This window comes from Brienomyrus brachyistius, unplaced genomic scaffold (assembly GCF_023856365.1).
Source record: "Brienomyrus brachyistius isolate T26 unplaced genomic scaffold, BBRACH_0.4 scaffold54, whole genome shotgun sequence".
Taxonomy (NCBI): domain Eukaryota; kingdom Metazoa; phylum Chordata; class Actinopteri; order Osteoglossiformes; family Mormyridae; genus Brienomyrus; species Brienomyrus brachyistius.
Genome location: NW_026042329.1, coordinates 2,319,430 through 2,342,838, shown reverse-complemented (window position 1 = coordinate 2,342,838; position 23,409 = coordinate 2,319,430). Strand labels below are relative to the sequence as shown.

The window sequence follows — 23,409 nt, the reverse complement described above, 5'->3', positions numbered from 1 at the left end:
CAACAACTGCTGCTTGAAGCTCCTGATCCTCGGTGGGACATCGGCGATGTGCTGGGAGCCCTGGAACGCGCTAAGGATCGTCGCACCTTTTCCTGCATTTGGAACTGTTTCATTCCCTAGTTTTGCGACTTAACAGACTTTAGGCCGCCCTTTCTTTCTGTTTGGGACTGATACAGAGGGATAGCCTGTATTCTGCTACTTATTGTTTGCACTCTTCATAGTTTTCAACACTCAGATTCTTGGTTAGATTGGGGTATTTTCTGGGAGACTGTGAGCAGTGGCTGCCTCGATTGATACTGGCTGACTAAGATTTGATTGGTCTGGGGTGGTGGTGTTCACACTTTCACCTTGTGCAGTATATTTGTGTGGGGATCAGTGTGGTGGAGCACAGGTGTGTGTGTGTGTGTGTGTGTGTGTGTGTGTGTGTGTGTGTGTGTGTTAGTTTAGGGGACTCTATTCCCCCTTTTGATCAACTTCCCCGGACACCTGTCTCTTGCTTGGGTTTAGTCAGCCGGTGGCCAAAGGCTGGTTGCTGGTTTATTTTTTAAGGTTGTTGATGCTAAAGCGCTTGTCTTGTTTCTTTGTTTTATATTTTCAACAACCTGTTAATAGTACAAACACGTCTCCAGCTCCATTCGGTAAATGAACTTGTGTGCTCTTAATTTAGAGTAATTTTTCCTGTGGTGATATTCCCCAGGTGGCATATTCGTGTCCTTGTACTACTGACCGCTCTCTGCCACAAACACTTTACTCTAAACCTAAGCCTAATCCTAACCCTAACCATAGCCCCAACCGTCATGTCCTGCCACCTCCCTGACATGGCTCTAATAAGCCATGCCTGCTGCTCGTTGGTCTCGCGTCTCGTTCCATCCCTCATGTTAAACACTCCCAGCTACTTCCAGTCTGTTCCCTTGTTATTCCTGTATAAGTGCTTCCTGGCCCTTTGTTCGCCATTGATGTGGTGCCCTCCATGTTGTTCGTTCCCTAGCCTCCCATCTTGATCCCAGTAAATCCCAGTTTATTGTCTGACAACACCTGCTCCTAGAGTCATTCATCCTGGCACCCAACAGACTGACGGAACTCGACAAGCCCCAGTAGATTCCCCAGGTCCCTACAGCCGATCACTGCTGCTTGTGTCAAGCTTACCTAATGTCGCTGGTTCAGGCCGCAGTACATCTTTCCCCAGAGAGAATGGCCCATCTCTGACAGAGGCCATAGCCGCCCTCTCCCCGGACTCCCAGGTGAAGGGTGTGACAGCTATAGCGGAGATCCTCAGGGCCCTCTGGAATGGAGTGAGTGTGCTGAACCCCGCAGAGGTGGGGTGCTCTGGAGAAAAGGAGCCCGCCGACTCCATGTCGTTTGCCGTAGGGCGACCTGCCTCCTCATTGTCACTTGAAGTCTGACAACATGATGCTTCTCCGGGATTTACTGTGGTCCCCCTGTTCGCTGCGGATGCAACCGCTGGCTCCTAGTTCTATAGTTGTCAAAGTGCTGGACCACAGTAGAGGTCGGACTTTGCTTCAACATGGTTTTATTGGAAGTCTGCACACAATACAGATGTTTCCTACTGTCCTTCGTTCCAATTAAATGTGGAAACGTTTTGTCAGCTGCCTGGAGAAGACACTACTGCCTCTTTTAATAGTACACATAGTAGTGAGCAGTGGTGTCTTAATGGTTAGGGAAGCGCACTCGTGATTGAAAGACACTGCATCTACAGTATCTGGCCCAGGAGAGCCAGCCGTTGCAGTCGTTACATCCGCACTTAAGGCTCCCTGCCCAGAGAGGGCCGCTTAGGCCGCACCCACAGTGTCCAACACAGGTGAGGCCTTGGTTGCCTCTAGGCTTCTCATAGAATCTGACACGGTTCCCTGGTAACCAGCCGACACCTGCCACACTGCTCCATACTGTCCGGCCAGCGTCCACCTCTCTGTCCCCTGATGCCTGGCCAGCACCCACCTCAATCTCCCCAGACGTCCAGCCGGCGCCCACCTCTTCTCCTGACGGCCTGCTGGTGCCCACTTTCTATCCTGACGTCCCACAGGCACATGCCTGCAGGCTGCCACCAGCCCAGAGAAGATGGATCCAGAGGATGTCCTGCTGGAGTGCAACCCTCTGGACTTGCCCTGGGTCCTGCTACGTGGGTCCCTCCTTCATCCCAGACTCCGGTTACTCTGGTCCCAGTTTCTGGGTCACCGGTATCAATAGGAGTCCAAGAAAGCGGCAGGCTGAATGTCTGTCTCCCAGAGAGGGGGTGCCAGTCTCTGCTCTTGCCCTGTATGTCCCTTGCCATCTTCCTGTTCCTGTCCTGTTGTCTCCTTGTTGCCCTACTGCTCTGCGGTTCTCTCATCGCCCCCCAACCCCTCACGTCCGCCGGCCCTGCTGGCCCTCTCAGACCTCTGGTCCTGTGATTCGGCGGAGTTCTGCCTCACCTGGAAAGGGGCCTAGGAGGGTCCCCAGCCCCGAATCTTCGCCTGGCTTCCCTGGATGCCCCATGTTATTCCTTTTTGTGCCTCAGTGTTTGTCTTGCTGCTCTGTCTCGCCTGTATCTCTCCTTGTCTTCTGCATCCTGTGCCCCTGTTCTTGTTGACCCTCCACCTGTCCGTCCCATTTTGGGGTCTGACAGGACTGCTGTACCTGTGGTTCCTAGCTTTTCCTTTATCCGCTCCATGTCCTTAGTGGTGTCCTGCAACTGGTCTTATGTCTGGTGTTGCTGTCTGTCTAGTCTTGTCTGGCCTTGTCCTGTCTACCATCTGTTCTGTCGTCCCCTGTCTAGTCCAGAGTCCAGTCTGGTTCCATCCCTGTTGTCTAACCCCCTTGGACTTCATGGCCGGAGCACATGCTTTTGGTGGGGTGGGGGGGGGGGGGGGGTACTGTCACATTAAGCAATGCCATTTTTAATCACTATGCTGCCCGGGGTGGGCACCCTCTGAGCTGGAGTCCTGGTTCAGTCCCATGGAGGGGTGACACTGTGAATGGGACCTGCTAACTGTGTAATCCTGGGTGCAGCCTTCAGTGTCACCCTACACAGGCCAGTGTGGAGAACAGGCTTATTGACAGACTTTAATCACACCTCACACCTGGCCTTTAGCAAGCAGCTCCACTCTTTTCTGTTCTCAGTAATATTAGTCTGCCGGGGGGGGTTGGGCAGCCAGTTGTCCATGGACCCCCAGAGGTCTTTTTTTCTCCTTACTTGGGGTTTTTTGGTTCCTCTCCTCCGTTGTCATCTGGCTTTCTTTATTTAATATCTTTCTTTCCTTTTTCCCCTTGTGTATTACTGTCTTTAATGATGTTGTAATGTATGACTACACATCTATGTAAAGTGCCTTGGGACGACTCTGTGAGGCGCTATATAAAAATGTAATTAAATGTCCCGCCTCCTCCCTGACGTGGCTCTAACAGGCCATGTTTGCTGCTTGTTGGTCTCACGTCTCGTTCCAGCCCTCGTGTTAAACACTCCCAGCTGCCTCCAGTCTCTTCCATCATTAGTCCTGTATTTAAGTGCTTCCTGGTCCTGTGTTCCCCAGTTCGATCACTGATGTTGTGCCTTATATGTTGCCGGTTCCATAGCCTCCCATCCTGATCCCAGTAAGTCCCTGTTTTTTGCCTGACAAACACCTGCTGCACGAGTCTTTCACCCCGGTGACCACGACACCAACCGCCAGTGATGTCTGTGGAGCCCAGAAATACCAGCCTAGCTGCACTAGTGCCCAGGCAGCACCTTGACAGCGGCATGTTTGCATTGTCATGTTTGCCTCACTTGTTCACCACTTTCGGTAACAGTATCTGCTATGTACTAGAACTGTAATCATATGTGAGTGAGTATGTCTGCTTTGAAGGAACAGAGATCACACCTCCTTACTGTAGGTACAGGGCGCAGAAACGGGTAAATCCTGTAAGGTAACATTCTTAAAGTCAGCATAGATTCCAACACAGTTCTGGAATATGAAGTTCATAGTCAGTCATAATTTTGTAGCATTAAAATGTAACTTTTAAATAAATCCTAACAGTATGTGTGATTGTGGGGGGGTGTGGGGTCTCGGGGTGTAACCTCTGTCTCTGGGCTTGTTTCCTGTCCCTCCTGCTGTATGTGTGAAGTTTGCATGTTCTTCCAATGTGGGCTTTCTCCTCCTACTTTGGAGAACATGAAACTGCGATCAGCTGATTGGATCTCTAAGCTGCCCTTAGTGTGAGTCTGTATGTGTGAGTTTGTGCTCTGCTATAAACTAGTATCCTACCCATTGTGTCCCCCGCCCTGTGCCACCTGGGACAGGCTCCAGGCTCCCCACCCCCCTGTACAGGATAAGCAGTAATGGAGGACGGCTCCACACTGTTCCAAAGAAATGGCGCTCCAGCTCCCTTCAGGACTTCAGACCAGCTGCTCTCACTTTACGCCTCCAGGCTTGTGGGTGTGGTTCCCACTCCTGGTTCTGCATGTACAGCTTGCATGTTCTCCCCGTGTTCCTGTGGGTTTCCTCAGGTTTCCTCCTGCTGTCCAAGATAATGCAGTTTGGTGAATTAGTGTCTCTTGATTATCCTCAGCATGTGAGTGAGTGTTTGCCCTGTGATGGACTGGCATCCCATCCAGGGTGTCTCTGCCTTGTGCCCTGTGCTTCCTGTGATGTGTGTGTCCCATAACCCTGTACTGGATAAGCGGTTATTGGAATTAGTTGGATACTTTTTTGATATATGATCTTTCTGTTCCTGGGGATGGCTGAAGCTGGTGCATTAACTTTTGGCTTAATAATGAGACTTTAACTTAATAGTGTTCAATGAATATCTAGAATAAATTTTCATTATTAGAGTATGGAATTATTTTGGATGATAAAAATTATCACTCTGAACCTGGTCACCTGACTCTCCTTCCTAACAGAAATACACTCCCAGCACAAACACACAGAAAGAAAAGGAAGAAATGACATATATGTGCTACACCCTTTATTTTCATGAATATTATATATAGAATAATGTAAAAAAACAAATCTGTGCATTGACAGCACTTGTCAAAGCTTGTTCTGTCTAATCCTGACACAGTCTGTCTATAATTGCACATCCCTGCATGTTTCACCTGAAACCACATGATCCCAAACATGTTTCTAAACCGACACAGAAATTCATTCTCAGTAGATCTGATCTCTTATACCTTTATACCTAATTTCTATCCACTGTACAAAATCAAAGAGTAGGATTATAGTTTGTTTACAGAAAAACAATGTCAGTAACAGTTATTCTCATAAAAGATAAATAAATGTTCGCTTTGGGTACAGTTTGTATAATGTACTATTTTGTTCATAAACTGCAGATCCAGTATTTGCCCAGTCTGTTCTTCTCAGTCTGGCCTCAGTCCAAAACCACACCTGCTGCAGCCTGACAAGCAGAAAGTTCCTCCCACTGTCACACACAGACGACTATCAGAGAAAACGAAATTGAATCCTATCAGTGTTCGTGGTAAAATGGCAGAAGCCAGAGTTGCAGTGGATGTAAACGAGTTCAGTTGTGCAATATGTCTGGATTTACTAAAGGATCCAGTGACTATTCCCTGTGGACACAGTTACTGTATGAGCTGCATTAAGAACTGCTTGGATCAGGAGGATCATGCTGGAGTTTACAGCTGCCCCCAGTGCAGACAGACCTTCATACCCAGACCTGTTCTGAACAGAAACACCATGCTGGCTGAAGTGGTGGAGAAACTGAAGAAGACTCGACTACAAGCAGCTGCTCCTGCTGACCAGTATGCTGGACCTGGAGATGTGGAGTGTGACGTCTGTACTGGGAGAAAACACAAAGCTGTCAAGTCCTGCCTGGTGTGTCTGGCCTCCTACTGTGAAACTGACCTGCAGCTTCACAATAAACTCCACCATGCAAAACAGCACAAGCTCATTGATGCCACCGGCCATCTGAAGGACAAGGTCTGTTCCCACCATGACAAACCCCTGGAGGTCTACTGCCGTACCGACCAGCAGTGTATCTGTTATCTCTGTACGATGGATGAACACAGAGGCCATGATACAGTCTCAGCTGCTACAAGAAGGGCGGAGATACAGGTCAGGCTAATTTAAAAGAATTTCCCCAAAGGGATCAATGAAAGTATCAATTATTGTTATTATCTAAAAGTTAATTTTAAATAAATGGATTTTGTCTTAACACATGTTAGTGTAATTGCTACAAAACACTCAGAACAAGTCTGGTTCGGTAAAGTTGTCATAACCTGCTTGTCCGGTCTTACTAGCGGGGTTACTAGCTTGTCGGATTTAAGATAGTCTGGGAAAAATGTAAGTGAATGAATATGAAGTCCATTTAAACTGTGGTAGAACTCACTAGGGCCACAGTAGTACAGGCCACTGAAGTCAGAGGAATCTACACAATCCTGACCTCAGAATTCAAGATGGCCATGCCCTTTATCAGCAGACATTAAAGCTGTAGTTTTATACTGTTTATTAGCACTTATATCATATTTTTAACTCATTAAATCAGTCATACACACAGTACTGTATAGCTGCTATCTGTGGAGGTGTTGTTACTGTATGGTGTTTTTGGGTGCAAAATATCATGTACTGTGTTGTTACCAACTGATATTGCTAACAATGGCTAACAATTATCCAGGCTGGAAATGGGGCCCGTTTCAGCCAGCAGGATTTCTTGCTTAGCCAGACAGCTTGTCGGGTTTAAGGTCGTCCAGGATAAATATAAGTGAATGAAGAAAAAGGCCATTTAAACTGGGACACATTAAATCCAACAAGTTACCCAGCTAAGAAAGAATTTTTTCTTTCTGAAACTGGTCCCTGGTTTTGCTAAATTGCTGTTCGACTTGCAGCACTGGAACTTGTTTAACTCGTCTGTGACGTCATTCCCAGCTCCGAGTTCCGACCTCCGAGGTAAATGGAGCTCAGCATAAAAGTAGCGGCTCCATCACCTCAGAAACAGTCACCGTCCTGGGATTTTAATTTCACACACTCCAGTGTGTAGAGTTTACTGAGAATGGTGCAGTAAACATGAAACACCCAGAGTGTGATAGTTCTGGGGCAGCCTGTGGTTGAGTGGGCTAAGCCTCTCAGAAGATTGTCAGTTCAAGCCTGGCCTTGATACATCTGGGGGTCCCTGAGCAAGGCCCTTAGCCCCCAGCTCTCTGGGTACTGCTATGGGTGGCTGCCCTTTGCAGTCAGCTGGCTCTCACCTACAGAGTGCCAGTTGGGGGGGTTTGTTAAGAGAATTTCCCCAAAGGGATCAGTGAAAGGATCAATTATTGTTACTATTAAAACACCTTGAGTCAGAGGCTCTGCTTTTAACTTGCGTCTCCACATCCATCTTGACCATCCGTTTGTAACTGGATCTCACTTTCCGCAGTAATTTAAATCTGCACGTAAATAACTTCCGTATGCAGAATCTGCTGAACATTAAAAGAAGGACAGGAAGAAATCAGAAGCTATTAGTACATTTTATGGTAACAAAACCGCCTGAGATGTTTGTACGGAACACCATGATACTCAAAATAAAATAAATAAGTATATCAAAAAATATAATAAAATGATAAATATTTCAATAATGTATCCTTTTATTTTTAAGTAATTTCATAAAAGGTATTACATTTCATAATAACACTTGTCTTCTATGGATAATTTTTAAATTTGACAATTTATTAAGTTTCGTAATAATGTTGCGATTTTCATTAGACAATCATTATTATAAAATAATATTTTCACAATAAAGTTTAACTTTTCACATTATCCACATGCATATTTATACTGCATCAGGAGGTGTTTTGCAGGATTGGCACTGCAGCCACTGGATAAAACTCACACTGTTCCATTGGGACTGGTGTGGTGCTGAGGTGTCACCCACTGCACGGCTGCACTCAGGTTCTCATCCCTGAGGTGGTTCGTCGTGTGGTGGGTGCGGTAAGGCACTGTACTCAGTGTGTGCTCCTTACCTCCATACCTTACCTTACCTTACCTTACCTACATCAACACAGTACAAATGTACATGTTAAAAAAAGTTTTTCAGTACTAAGAAATACGTAGATTAATACTTTTCTATTCAAGGTTAAAGGGCTCAGCCTTTAATGCATTGTGTTGGTTGCCATAAGATAATATTTTGGCTTTTAATGATAACCAGTGAAACTCAAAATTTATGAAAATATTAACAAAGAGGTTCATTGTTTTGTCTGATATGCTGAATTATATGTCTGACTTGGAACAAGTGAAGTAAAAGTAGTCAGGGCTGGAGTGGGACTACATTTTTAACCAGGAATTCAAGCCTCTGGACATCCCAATATAAGACTATATAAACAATGACACTGTTATTATATGTTTCTATTCACACATCCATTTCTAGGCTACTGAACACACATTCTTACCTACACGCTTTAATTTTACCTTCATGTCATTTTTACCAGCACATTTCACTAATATTAATAACGCGTGGAGCAGCTTTGACATAAATAATGAAGCTTCGTCTCAGTGCCTGTCCTTGTGTCTCTTCCCCGTGTGGCCAGCAGCCATCGCTGTCCATCCCCTTTGTCCTCTCATCGTCTTTGGCCCTAGTGTGTTCTTCCTTTTCTCCACATGGCTGCATTTGGCTCAATGAGATGAGTGTGTGACACAGAGGCTGGGACCAGCTGGTCATGGGTTTGAGGCAGGTCAGGAACCAACCTCACCTCTTTCATTTAATTATTGCTTTTCTATTCTTCATAAAATGAATTATTATTAAATTATTATGATGATTAAAACTTACGCTGCAGTATGTGTGTACGCCGAAATATGTGCTGTACAACAGGTTTGAAACCGGTAATGAGGATTGTGCCACATTTTCAATTTCCAATGCGGTCACATGGTTGAGTGCAGAAAGAAGCTTCAGATGACCATGGTCACGTGTTCAGGGTGGAACGGAGGAAACTGAAGCTGTGCTTCAGAATGTAGTGAATCGCTTTTTTTCAGTGTCAAGCTTAACATCACTAGTTGCCCCATTCCCTCTGTTAGTCTACATGTCATTTTCTTAGCTACTTTATCCCTGGTGAGTTTTGACCCCTTGTTGTCATTAATATAAGTTACTGCACTTGTTGCCTGTTTTCCCTGCACTGTTGTTATTGGTTAATTGTCTTATGTGTCACATCTGCCTCTTTGTTAGTTCGGTACAGCAGCCTGAGCATTAGATTGGCTGCAGAAACCTGCAGTTTTATATCTTGGAACCAGCAGTGTGGCCAGTGTCATTATGCTATGTGAGCTCTGTCTTCAGAGTGACCAATGCAGCTCCAACTGGCTCTCCTTGATCATGTGATCATCGCAGCACTGAATAGGTGATATTCCAGCTGGTTTCCACTTCTGTAATCATTCTCATAGTGGGTCTGCCCATCTGCTGTTGGACTTGACAAAGCCTTTCTCTAGCAGTTGTACTGCTTCTGAAGTAGGTCACACAGAATCTGTCTTACCTTGGATCTGATGTCATCGGGTCCTTGTGTCTGATCCATGTCCTTCTTCACAGCCAAATTCAGTGCATGTACAATGTAGGTTGTGTGTCTGACACAGATAATCACATTTTGTGCAGCGTCAGTGTGAGCCATCGGACTTTATTCTGTATTCCCCACTCCTCCATCAGGCTGCCTCGACTGCAGCCATGTTTTCTGCAGAATGAGACTATGGGGATTTTCCTGCTCCCAATAATACGGTCGACAGCTCAGTCTTATCATTTATAAAATGGCATTTGACTGCTAAATAAGCTTCCATATGTATGGATGTTCACATGTCAGATGTTAGTCTTACTGCTTTGGCCTTTCTCACCTCTTCCTTTGCTTTCTCGTTTTCTATCTTAAATGTTTCTGTCACCAAACCCTTTCATGTTTGCCTGGATGGGAGAATGTAGGTTGGATCCAGGATCCCCACAACCTCCCTAAATCCAGCATCATCCACTATGGTGAAGGTTTGTGCATATTGACCAAAGCCTCATCAATCATTTGTTTCTTGGTCTCTATACTGGGAAAATTATACAGATTATTGGGTAGTATCCTCACCCAAATCTGATATTATCTATTCATACAATTAAACTGAACCTTGGACACAATAATGACTAATAATAATAATAATAATAATTATTATTATTATTAAATTAATTATTGAAAATGAATTATTATTAAATTATTATGATGATTAAAACTTACGCTGCATTGTGTGTGTACGCCGAAATATGTGCTGTACAACAGGTTTGAAACCGGTAATGAGGATTGTGCCACATTTTCAATTTCCAAAGCAGTCACATGGTTGAGTGCAGAATGAAGCTTCAGATGACCATGGTCACATGTTCAGGGTGGAACGAAGGAAACTGAAGCTGTGCTTCGGAATGTAGTGAATCGCTTTTTTTCAGTGTCAAGCTTAACATCACTAGCTGCCCCATTCCCTCTGTTAGTCTACGTGTCATTTTCTTAACTACTTTATCCCTGGTGGGTTTTGACCCCTTATTGTTCCTTTATTGTGTGTCTTTCCAGTTTGGTTCAGTCTCCTTAATTCCCTTTGTCTTTGTGCTTTTAAGTGCATCGTCACCTTGTTTCCCTGCCTGCACCAGGCTGCGCCCCAACATGCACATTAAATATATGATCTGTTCAAATTCTGAAGCATCTTTAATGAATCCCATTTTACACATTTTCCTTTTTGAATTTGCGTGGAACATCAGTGATGCAGACTTTGACACAGTTTCCATATGAATGGGTCACAACAGTCCAATATTAAACCAACTTACCTGGAGATTCAAAGTTTTTAGTGTCCCAGGAGAAAAGATGCATTATTGTTGTTCACAGTGCAGTTTATACACAGTGGCCTATTCTCAACTGACATGCGATCTGACATCAATCTAATAGGACGTCAGTTGAGTAGCTGGTCCTGCAGTGCAGCCCAGGACACATTCGCCTTCACACTGCTATAAGAATGTGGCCATATGCAGCCCAGACCACCTCCAAATGTGGGTTGAGTGATCGGATCTCAATGCATCTTCAATGCGTCCTGCGTAATTACCACTGTCCACTTGTGATTGGATCACCCAGGACGCATGTTAATACCAGGTGGAAACAGGACCAAAGGTCTATGTCCATTAAATTCTACCTACAGTCAATAAATCATTTACGGATATCCATCCATCCATCAATTCATCCATCTCCTATCTGGTAATCCAGGTCAGGGTCAGGGGGAGTGCCTAGAGCCTTTCCCAGGCAGCATAGGGCCCAAGGCTGGGGTCCACCCTGGGCAGGATGATTAATAAATGTGATCTCAGCTAATGAAACAAACTTGTTTTGTCATCTTTTTTCCTATCTGTAGAAACAAATGGGTGAAACACAGAGGGAATTTCAGCAGAGAATTCAGATGAGAGAGAAGGAGCTGCAGGAGCTGAGAGATGCTGTGGCCTCATTCACAGTGAGTATAAACCTGAGGAGAAGATAAGAGCTGGCTTGTGATCATATTGATTCTTCTTTCTGATTCAACAGATTGCAGATTTACAGACTTCCACGGATTAATCAAATTAATGCTGCTCTGGGTTATTCTGGGTCAGTGGGATAAAGTTGCTGGATTACAGAGTTTAACCAAGTCTTGCAGCTGTCACGATCGCTGACAGGCGATCGTGCGGGTAGGCAGGTAAGGAGCAGGCAAACAGGCAGAAATCGGGGCAAAACTCAGGGTTTATTGTAGACTAGGGAGCAGGAGACACTTATCCACACCATAACCACAGCTAACCACACCATAACCACAATGACGGACAAGGGAGACAAGCAAGACTAGGACTTTAATAGGACAAGACCGATTACTTTAATCGGACACAGCTGGAGACGATCAGGGAGGCACACGTGGGTAATCAGGGGGCGTGGCACACACGAGGAGCGGACGAGCCGGGCATGACAGAAGTAGTAGTAGCTTATTTATTTTACAAAAAAATACCATAAAAGGCCCGTTTGAGAAAAATGCAACTCTTCACAACCCAGCGTAATGCAAATAAACACCGAAAAAGTCACCTATTAAACTGAGACCTAATGGTGACAACCAACCTGCCCCATACAGCCACCAGTCTCTGCCAAATCCCTGCAGCTGACAGTGTATGAGCTTAATGAGTGATCATTTCCAATCAGTGCTGGCTGGGTTTCAGTACCTGAGGCATCCAGCATGGTGACGCTCCAAACCCCAGCCCTGTGCTGTTTATACCTCCTGTCAGCTCACATCACTATTGTACAATGAGGCTCTCTGGAGTCTCAAAAGGGGCCAATTTACCGTCCTCTGCTCCCTGTGTCACCAACAGAGCTCAGCACAGTCAGCAGTGAAGGAGAGCGAGAGGATCTTCACTGAGATGATCCGCTCCATTGAGAGAAGACGCTCTGAGGTGACAAAGCTGATCAGAGATCAGGAGAAGGCTATAATGAGTCAGGCTGAAGGAGACATGGAGAGACTGAAGCAGGATATTGATGAACTGAAGAGGAGACACTCTGAGCTCGAGCAGCTTTCACACACAGAGGATCACATCCATTTCCTCCAGGTAACAGAACAGCTACTTTGGCAATAAGAAAACCAGAGTGTTCAAATGAATGCATATTGTCATTTGTATTTCAACTAGTCTGTCATTTTTCAGATGTTAAAGGTTCTGTTAATTAGATTGCAATACACATTTGTGTTGATGAAGTTGTTTAATTAGACTGTGTGTCTGTAGAGGCGCCAGGCTCTTCCTGTCACTCCTGAAGCTGGATTTGGACCCAGAATCTCTGTCAGTCCAAGACCTGATTTTGTGAATTTGAGGAAGGCGGTTTCTGAGCTGAAAGATCAACTGGAGAATGTTTGCAGAATGAAAATGGCAGAGATCCATCACGCAGGTTAATACATTTTCTAGTCTGTTCATGTTAATATAGACCAGGGCTGGCCAATCTTATTCATAAAGGGCTGGTTTTGCTAGATTACTAATTAGAGGACTGATTGGCTGAAGGGTCTCACACCTGGGGTTGAACAGCTGACCTAAAGGTTACCCCAAAGACCTGCGTACACACTGGCACTTTGCGGGTAAGATTGGCCACCCCTGATGTAGACCATGCAGAGAGAGTATGCAGTACAGTCAGTCTCACATTTGTGTGACCAAGTCAGTTTGTTTACAATAAGTTTAAATCTTTGTGATAACTGGTGAAAGAGCTTCACATTCTACTGGCTGCAAAACCCAGATCACATGAAACATGTTTCTTCTACATTATAGAAACCAAAAATATGTATTATGTGTAACTTACCATGATTTGCAGTTTGTTAAAATGCCTGTTATTGTCCCTCATAATGATAATACCCCACTGCTGTTATCTCCACAGTGAGTGAAGTCCATCTCCCACAAGTAAATTCCTTTTACTCACATCCCTGTTTCTCTCTGTCTCCTTCTAGTTACCAAAGACACTGTCCTACCAGTATTAGTGCCCAGGACCAGAGCAGAATTCTTACACTGTGAGTCTGTTCACACACACACTTCTCTCTCCCTGTATGAGGTGGAGTGTGTTTTACTGTGTTTCATTTTCTACTGCTAGAGGAGCTTCTCTTTCTCTCTCCCGCTGCCTCCTGGTCTTTCACATTTACATGAGCTTTTTATCTCAGTGGACTTTGAATCCAATTGCTAAGTAAGGCAAGTTTATTCAGGGTGCTTTTCCACTGCACCAGGTTCGGTACTTTTGGTTCTTTCCCTTTTCCATTGACTTCCGGTCGAGTACCAGTACCAGAAGTTCTTTTGGTAAAAGCACCAATGCAGCTGGGGTACTTTTTCGGTACTTCGGAACTTTGGTGTGGGACTTACAAACATGTTCATTGTCAGTTTAAAAGACAATTTTAAAAAGTCTAAAAGCCCAAAAAACAAATAAACAGTTAACTAAAAAGAAGTGACATTGTAGAGGCAGAGTATGACGAAACTCCTGCTAATTTAATTTATTGAAAAGCTGCAGCAAACAGTAACGTTTTAAGCCCTGATTATAATGAGCTGACAGTGTTAGCAGACCTCAGGTCTTCAGGAAGCTTGTTCCACAGACAGGGAGCATAGAGACTAAAAGCTGCTTCAGCCTGCTTGGTCTTCATTCTGGGACACTGAGTAAACTTTCAGGGGTCTGGATGCTTCACAAGGTTCAAGGAAGTTAGTGCCATTTAGTGCCTTGTAGACAAGTAATATTTAATCATTAATCCTGTGATGCCCAGGAAGCCAGTGCAGTGACTAAGGAGCTGTGTGATATGCTCCACTTCCTTGGTGTTAGTGAGGACTCTGGTGGCAGCATTCTGGATGAGCTGCAGCTGTCTGACTGATTTATTACCAAGACCTGTGAAGACACCATTTCAATAGTCTAGCCTGCTGGAAATAAACACATGAACAAGCTTTCTATCTGGTTTAGAGAGAAATTCTTCTCTCTCTCTTATTGGGCTGGTTTCAGCTTCCGTTGGGCGGATTTTAAGCAGAACTTGGGCTGGACCTGGGAACACTGTACTGATGCCTCATTTCCACCAACATGGAGCCGGTGCTGGGCTGGTTGTCACTTGATGCCTTTTCAGAACCTGCCTGCGTCTCCACCAGTTTAAATAATGAACACAGGTGACAGTGAGAGTAAAGGTTCATATGTATTCAGTTTTGTTGGATTTATTCTTATCTGTTTCAGAATAAGTTTTTATAAGCTGCCAACTGTCCTTTTACCGATCGCGCTATTAAAGATGCCAATAACTGAACTTTGCAATCTGCCTCATGATCTCTTCGCCACTCAAGTGCCACAATATTTTGTTTATCAGACCTGCGGCATGGTTTTCATTTACAATGCAAAGTTACTCCGATAATAAGCTGGCTAGTTGTTTTACTGCTGGCACCGGAAATATTAGACAAAACTATATTGGTTATTGACTGAATTATCCAGCTATGCGGACAGTTTGGACGCGATGGCCCCTCCCACTTGCACTGACGTTATCAGAATTATAATTTTTTTTGTTGTGTCCCCAAACTGGTTGTGACACTGAACATCTCCTAAGTCTGTGCTTTAGGGCCAGGACTTCACACGACACGACTACACTTGCGTGCGTAGTTTACATCTATCTGGAGGATTAAAGGTCATGTCCACCAGAGGGCAGTGCGAGAAAACCATCTTGGTCGGTTCCTTCGTTTCCAGTCTCACTTGTGGGAGTCAAGATGGTGCTCTGAAGAACACGCTTTGATTAGAGCTGCAAACCGACTTGTTTTGTTTACCATGTAGTGTGAACTATATGCAGTTTTACTACTGTCTGGTTTTATTTAATCATCCAGTGACTGCAATAACTATACATAGTCATGATGACAGTTTCTGAAAAAAGAAAAAAAATGATGGAAGAGATTAAACAAGATAAAACAATAGCACCTTTTCAAATCAGTCACAAACTGATTTTTGGCTTATTTCTAATGAATTAGGAAATATTTAAACAAACATTATACCTTCACCATTTTCTGACCACCGAGCCATTAACATCCATCCATCCATCCATCCATCCATTTTCCAAACCGCTTATCCTTACTGGGTCGCGGGGGGTCCGGAGCCTATCCCAGAAGTAATGGGCACGAGGCAGCGAACAACCCAGGATGGGGGGCCAGCCCATCGCAGGGCACACTCACACACCATTCACTCACACATGCACTCCTATGGGCAATTTAGCAACTCCAGTTAGCCTCAGCATGTCTTTGGACTGTGGGGGGAAACCGGAGTACCTGGAGGAAACCCCACGACAACATGGGGAGAACATGCAATCTTTGTCATCGTCTACTGGATATAAAATATCTTCAAACTGGATATTAAACAGTTCAATCTTGAGAAATAAAGTAGCTATTTCGAATATAGAATAATTAACTGACTTACACTGGAACCGACCCAATACAGAAAAAAGTATTGCAATAATAACATGATGTAGCAAAATTTGTCAGAAGGTTTATATACACACACACACACACACCCTGAGAGATTATATATTATACTACACTATAACTACACTAGATTATATGTTATATATTAGATAAGTGGCAAAAAAAATCGATGGATGAATGGAACTGTATGAAAAATAATGCTGCTTATGAAAGTAGGCAAGTAAGAATTTCAGGTTAGAATTTCATTGTACCTTGTACGCATGACACTGCTTTTTAGAAACTTATGCTGCCATTATTTTTTGAAGACGCTGTACAAAGACGGACACAATAGTGTTCCGAATATTTGTTTCTTGTCTGTGAAAATATACAGCTCTTCTGGACACTCATTCTTAAAAAAATCAGATGCTACTTTAATACTATCTGTACCGTAAGTAAAGACAATGTTCCGTGACAAAACGTGACCATACTGCCACGCCAATTTCTGGTGGCACTGCACGTCGCGCATGCGTCTTGTTATCCTCACGTAAGTGCACAGACGAAGCCGGAATCAAGACACAAAAAACATTTGGCGGCCAGACTGGTACCTCTCCACGCACGTACAAGCGGACGTGTTTCTGTAGACTTTTATGATGCATTTTACTCCTCCGCGGACGACCGCCTGTCGCACTCTAAATTCGTCTTTAAACGCCAACATAGATTATTTTGATGAGGATTGTTGTAGTTTGCATATACATATAAATGTGTATGCATATGTGTGCAGACTTGTCCCGAATTGAAAATCTCACGCCAGCCAGTTGATCAAAGTTGGCAGCCCCGTGAACTGCCGCTCTGAATTTGTAAAACGTAGGGAAACATAAATAGACCTCGCGACTGTGGTACGTGTGCAGGGAATATCAGAATTACTACTAATAATACTTAAATAGGACACGTGCGCATGTGCAAAGTACACAGCTTGACCAGAGAAATATGAAAGTTTCCATGTACGCATACGCGGTGTAATACGCGGGTGATGCGCTTTGCGGAGAACCAGCCTAGATGCGTCCGCGTTGGGAGCGTCGCGTTTGCGCGCTGCTGGAGAGAGGTGTGTGTCCAGAGTGGATTAAAAGAAATTCATATTGTGATCTAAAGAGAAACTCACTTTTAGTGGTAATCTTTGTCGTATGATTTTATGGTTAATATGTTTGATGAATGCTGTTTGTAATTTTATTTACCTGTAATTAAGGCCATTAGTTTAACACGCGCATTATTTTGGCGCGTGTTCCCGCCGGCGTCGCGCGGGCGTCCAACATTTCCTGAGGTAATTCACATATTTGACTTTTTATATTTTATGCATCGTACAGAATAATAGAGCGCAGGCTAAAGTGCAGTTGGGTCCCCAGCGAATCTCTCAGCGCGGCGTGTCTCACAGCGCAGGGGGCAGCCGGAGCGCCGCAGACTCGGGCGGCTACATGAGTATATTGGGAATAAAATGTGTGTATTGGAGCGAGTTCTGTGTTAGTGAGTGTGTAATGAGGTGGAGCTGGAGGGTGCGATCTGGTTGGGGCATGGTAATTTCGTTAACCTGATTGCTTAATTGTTGCAGCTAGCACGCGTATATAGGACCCGGTTGTGGTTGCGTGTGTGACTGATTTGTAAGCGTGACGTGACTCTCCGTGCGCCAGTAGCTCCTTTTCCGGAAGTTGTGGCTATATCCAACGCTGCAGGTAGGGCATCAGTGGACGGGGTCGTTTGCTTGCTGTATGGGTGGTTGTAATGTGCTTTGGTATCTTTCTTACAGTTGCAAGGGCTTGGTAAATCTAGCAGCTTGCGGTTGCTTCCGCTTTTAAGGTTTTCCAACTTTTACCGCGTGTAATCTGCCAGGTATGTCTCGTCTCCTTTTACCAACGTTTGGGTAGTAGGGGCATACCTAATACTGTGTATTTGTAGTGGATCGCGACTTGGAGTGTCCCGGACCAATGTGAGCCAGACGATCAACGGGATACTAAGTCACTACAATTGCTGCTGTTTTGCCCGGATGTTATGTTTTGTTTCATGTTTTAATTGGTTTTAAGTATTAATGTGTTTTATTTATTGGATGTAAATTGGGGGGGGGGGTGTCATTGGGAAGGTTTGGTGCTGGGCGGTGAGGATCCGTGTCGGGCGATACCGCGCTGCGTGGTCGCGTTGCGTTCTTTTAGCCCACCCCTTGGGTGGATGTACGTGCGGCATGTGCTGCGGGACCCCTTAGAGTGTTGTCTGACTGTACGCCTCCCATTCCCCTCCCGACAACAGCTGCCTGGTTTGGGTTTCCTCTTTTTGTCGTGTGATTGGAGTGTTTTAAACATGATTTGATTTGTATTATTTGTGCTGTAATTTTGGTTTTGTAATTTTGCTGTTTGGTTTCTTTGTGTTTTTATTTTGGAGTGTTAACAGCAGCCTAATAAAGGGAGTGTTTATGGTCTTCGAGTCTCCCCTATGGTGATCACGAATCTGTGTCCTTTTATATTGGAGTGGGTTTTGAACTCCGGTATTCTAATTCTCTGGGTGAAATTCCCAGAGTGGCGTAGTCGGCTTGTCCATTTCCGTATTCCCTCGCTACTTCCTCCCTCAGTGACGCCACAGATTTGGCGTAGTCGGCAGGATCTTCACCAGCATATGGTGGAGCCGTGATTTCCTGATCACTCCCTTGGAAGGATAGGTGAATTTTTATCTTTTGTTTTATGATTTGGTTTTGAATGTGTATGTAACCGAGAGGCAAAACAGCAGTATTTGTGTCCGTTGAGCCGGTATTTTACGTAAATTTGCTGAGTCTCGTAGTCCACCTACTTTTTATTATCATGGATGACGAAGTGCAACAGCTCCGGGATTTGGTGGGGCAGCTCCAGGCTGATATTGATCGTTTGCGCCAGGAGCGAGCAGAGGCTCCAGATCCCTTTGTCACCCAATCCGCCATCTGTTTCAGCCGAGCATCGTGTTTTTACCGACCGGTTTGCTTTTATTTCTAGGGACCGGAAGTGTCCCATGTTTGGGGGCAGGTCTGGGGTGAGCTTCGAGGAATGGGAGGACGAGGTGCAAGCGTGTATGCGGGCTCGGCATTTGTCATCTGCTGATCAAGCATTTTTTCTGTTTGACCACTTAGAGGCGGGAGCCAAGGAGGAGATTAAACATCGCTCGGCGGTTGAACGGGGTGACCCGGAAAGGATACTGGCAATATTGCGTGAGCTGTATGGGTGTTCTTATTCTCATGTATTGTTGCAGGAAGCTTTCTTTTCTAGGAAGCAACAGGATGGGGAGGGTCTGCTTGAGTTTTCATTGGCCCTAATGAGTTTGATGGGTAAGATTCAACAGGCTGCGCCACATGCGGTACCTAATGCCGAGGTAATGTTAAGAGACCAATTTATGGAGCATGTTGCTGATTGTGCACTCCGTAGAGAGTTGAAACGACTGGTTCGGTGTCAACCCTCCATGAGGTTGTTGGATGTACGGAGGGAGGCTCTTGGATGGGAACGTGAGGGTACCCCCTTTGGTGGGCGCGGTCGCAGCTTGTCCGTTCCTGCTGCCTATGGTATCTCCTATGGGTTGCAAGGTCAGTCATACTCTGCTCCTAGGGTGGTAGCCTCAAATAGTGAGTTTCTAGAATTAAAGGACCTTCTGACACAGCAACAAGAGCAGATTAATTTGCTCACTCGGTCTGTATCACTTTTGCAGGCCTCTAAGCAAGTTCGCCCTCACGGCCCTGTCATTTGTCGCCGGTGTCAGCAACCTGGTCACTTTGCACGGAATTGTGAGGGACCAAGGGTTTCTGGTCCTAGGGACCCACCCTCTTCCGGCTCGGTGTCAAGCCTTGCCCAGTCTGGTCAGCAGCCGGGAAACGAGTACCCGCCGCGTTGAGCCACAGCGCGGAGGGGGTTTCTACTGGCTCTGTAGTGGAGAATGTGGGGATGGTGTCTCAGTTAATGTCATCTTGTCCGCACATCAGCGTTAATATGGGTGGGGTGGAGGTATCCTGCTTGGTGGATACTGGATCGATGGTGTCCATGATTACGGAAAGCTGTTTTAGGAGCCATTTTGAACCATGGGGGCCTGATCGATTGAAGCTGTGTCAGTGGCTGCAGCTTCGGGCTGCCAATGGCCTGGCCATTCCGTATGTTGGGTATCTGGAAATGGATGTGACCCTTTGTGGTAGGGAGATACCAGGTTGTGGTGTATTAGTGGTCAAGGATCCGCCCGGGGGTGTAGTTCCCCAAGCACCTGGTGTTTTAGGGATGAACATCATTAGTAAGTGTTATCGCGACCTGTTTGGTCAGCATGGGCCGCTTTGGGTTGAACATCCGCCTGTGGTGCAGGCCCCGAGGTCAGTCCGGCAGGCTTTGCAGCAGTGTCATCAGGTTGATGCGATCCCTACTGAGTCCTGTAGGACTGTGCGTGTAAGGGGAGGCAGGGCATCTCGTGTCCCTGGGGGTGTCCTTGCATTTGTTCCGACTACCTGTTCTGGTCACATTGCGCACGGCTCTGTCTTGTTTGAGCCGCATGCGGCTGGGTTGCCCGGAGGGCTTTTGGCCCCTTCAGCTTTGGTTCAAGTGGATCGGGGAACTGCTTATATTCCAGTGGTTAATGTGGGTACGGAGGCAGTGGTGTTATATCCCCGTACCATTCTGGGGAGGCTGAGTGATGTTCTTATAACCAGTTTACCTACTGGAGTTGCTGAAGTGAGGGCAGTGGCTGGTTCGGTTACCGATCAAGTTGCCCATGCTTCCATTGAAACCCGGATCCAGGAACTTGATTTGTCAGCATTGCCTAGTTCAGAGCAGGATCAGGTAAGGGCCGTCTTGCTGAAGTTTAGCTCGGTGTTTGCTGTACATGATGGGGATTTGGGTTGCAGTAACCTCATCTCTCACGAGATTCCATTATTGGATGACATTCCGGTTCGTCAGCGTTATCGGCGATTACCTCCCTCCGAGTATGAGGTAGTGAAGGCCCATATCCAACAGCTGCTTGAGGCACAGGTCATTCGGGAGAGTTGCAGTCCCTATGCGTCCCCCATCGTTCTGGTTAGGAAAAAGGATGGTAGCCCTCGGTTGTGTGTGGATTATCGGCAGCTAAATAGTAAGACCCGTAAAGATGCTTTTCCATTGCCTCGCATCGAGGAATCTTTGGATGCCCTTTCAGGTGCATGCTGGTTTTCTACCCTCGATCTAGCCAGTGGTTATAATCAAGTGCCCGTTGCGGAATCGGATAGGACCAAGACTGCCTTTTGCACGCCTTTTGGGCTTTTTGAGTGGAACCGAATGCCATTTGGGCTTTGTAACGCGCCTAGTACCTTTCAACGGTTGATGCAGCGAATCTTTGGGGATCAGCATTGTCAGGCATTGTTGCTCTACTTGGATGATGTGGTGGTCTTTTCCTCCTCTGTTTTACAGCATCTGGAACGATTGGAGTTGGTACTTGGACGGCTACAGCGGGAGGGCCTTAAAGCCAAGTTGGAGAAATGTGCTTTCTTTCAGAAGGAAGTTGGTTACTTGGGTCATGTGATTTCAAGCCAGGGCGTCTCGACAGACCCTAAAAAGGTTGCGGCGGTGGCTACGTGGAAGAGGCCTTCTAATGTTTCTGAGCTCCGCTCCTTTTTGGGGTTCACTAGCTACTATCGCCGTTTTGTGGAGGGATTTGCACAGCTGGCAGCCCCTTTGCATAAGTTAGTGGCAGAGCTAGTCGGGACAAAGTCGCGAGGCGCTTCAGGTCGTTCTCTGGCTTCTGCATGGACTGCACAGTGTGAGCTTAGCTTTGAGGGCTTAAAGAGTAGATTGGTGGGGTCACCAGTGTTGGCCTATGCCGATTTTTTCTTTGCCTTTTCGATTGGAAATAGATGCAAGCCATGGGGGCCTGGGTGCTGTTCTTTCTCAAGAACAGGGTGGCCTAATTCGGCCTATTGCATATGCTAGTCGGGGCTTGAGGCCCGCGGAGCGGAACATGTCGAACTACAGCTCCATGAAACTCGAGTTTCTTGCGCTGAAGTGGGCCATGACGGAGAAATTTCGTGAGTACCTGTTGGGCGCTAAGTGCATTGTGTTTACTGATAATAACCCCCTCGCCCATCTTTCTACCGCCAAGCTGGGTGCTACCGAACAGCGGTGGGCGGCTCAACTTGCGGTGTTTGATTATGAACTGAAGTATCGGTCGGGTACTAGTAATAGAAATGCCGATGCTTTGTCTCGGCAACATCTACCGCCTAGTTCTGCCTCAGATCGTCCTGGGACGGCTGTCCCAGTTGTCGTGCAGCAGACCCCGGTACCCAGTAATTGCATCTTTGCGTCACAGGCGGTTGTTTCGGTCTTTCCGCAGTGTTCTTCGGTCGACTTGCGAGTTCAGCAAGAAGCTGACCCTGATATTTGTAGCATCCTGACCTTTTGGAATAGGAGGGAGCGTCCTACTGCCGTGGAACGGGGGCAGCTATCATCTTCAGCCTTGTTGTTACGTCAGTGGGACCATCTGGTGGAAAAGGATGGGGTACTGTATCGGAGGATTCTCCGTCCTGATGGGGGTGAAGAGGTGTTCCAGCTGGTCTTGCCCAGGTCTTTGCAGGTGGTGGTGCTGAAACAGCTTCATCAAGATCATGGTCATCAAGGTATCGAGAGAACGAGTCAGCTAGTGCGGCAGCGGTGTTATTGGCCAGGAATGGCATCTGATATTACACGCTGGTGCCAGGAGTGTGAACGCTGCCAGGTCAGTAAAGACTCTCAGCCTGTTCCCCACAGCTACATGGGACACTTGTTGGCCTCACGACCCAATGAAATCGTAGCCTTGGATTTCACCATTTTGGAGCCAGCACGTAATGGGGTGGAGAATGTGTTGGTGATGACTGATGTCTTCAGTAAGTATACTTTGGCTATACCAACACGGGACCAACGCGCCTCAACAGTGGCACATGTTTTGGTGACCGAGTGGTTTTACAAATTGGGAGTCCCGGGTCGTATTCATTCCGACCAGGGCCGTAATTTTGAGAGTGCGTTGATGCATCAACTCTGCATTTTGTATGGTGTTAGTAAGTCACGTACTACCCCTTATCATCCAGCGGGTAACGGTCAGTGTGAGCGTTTCAATCGTACTTTGCACAATCTTTTGCGGACACTTCCTGCGTCCCAGAAGAGGGATTGGTCAGCATGTTTACCCCAGGTGACATTTAGTTACAATACTACACCGCATCAATCTACTGGTGAGACACCATACTTTCTTATGTTTGGACAAGATCCCAAACTGCCTGTGGATTTTTTGTTGGGCAGGGTTCAAGAACCAGTGCCTGGTACAGTGAATGACTGGATAGTGGAGCATCAAGCCAGACTTCAGCTAGCTTTTGAGGGTGCCAGGGAGCGTCTTGCTATGGCCGCAGGGCGGCGTAAGGAGCGCCATGATTACCGGGTGAAGGCTGCACCGTTACAGGAGAACCAGTTAGTGTATGTACGTGATCTTGGAGTCCGGGGCTGACATAAAATCCAAGACCTCTGGAGTTCAGTGGTGCATAAGGTATTGAAAACCCCTAGGTTGGGGGGTGTGGTTTATACTGTCGCACCAGTTGATGCTCTAGAGAAGGTC

At 46.1% G+C, this 23,409-nt stretch overlaps 1 protein-coding gene across 5 annotated transcripts in view; it reads left to right on the top strand.

The window, feature by feature from the left end:
- The first annotated feature begins 5,293 nt into the window (after positions 1–5,293).
- The window catches only part of LOC125724050 (tripartite motif-containing protein 16-like), a 121,736-nt gene continuing 103,620 nt past the window's right edge, over positions 5,294–23,409 (top strand). Inside the window, exons 1-5 of one of the 5 annotated variants that reach the window (XM_049000980.1) lie at positions 5,294–6,041; positions 11,295–11,390; positions 12,265–12,498; positions 12,670–12,829; positions 13,377–13,436. In XM_049000980.1, coding sequence (XP_048856937.1) covers positions 5,451–6,041; positions 11,295–11,390; positions 12,265–12,498; positions 12,670–12,829; positions 13,377–13,436 — 1,141 coding nt within the window. In that variant the 5' untranslated portion in view covers positions 5,294–5,450. The remainder of the gene's footprint in view (positions 6,042–11,294; positions 11,391–12,264; positions 12,499–12,669; positions 12,830–13,376; positions 13,437–23,409) is intronic. The other 4 variants (XR_007387128.1, XM_049000979.1, XM_049000981.1 and 1 more) reach the window with 4 other exon arrangements.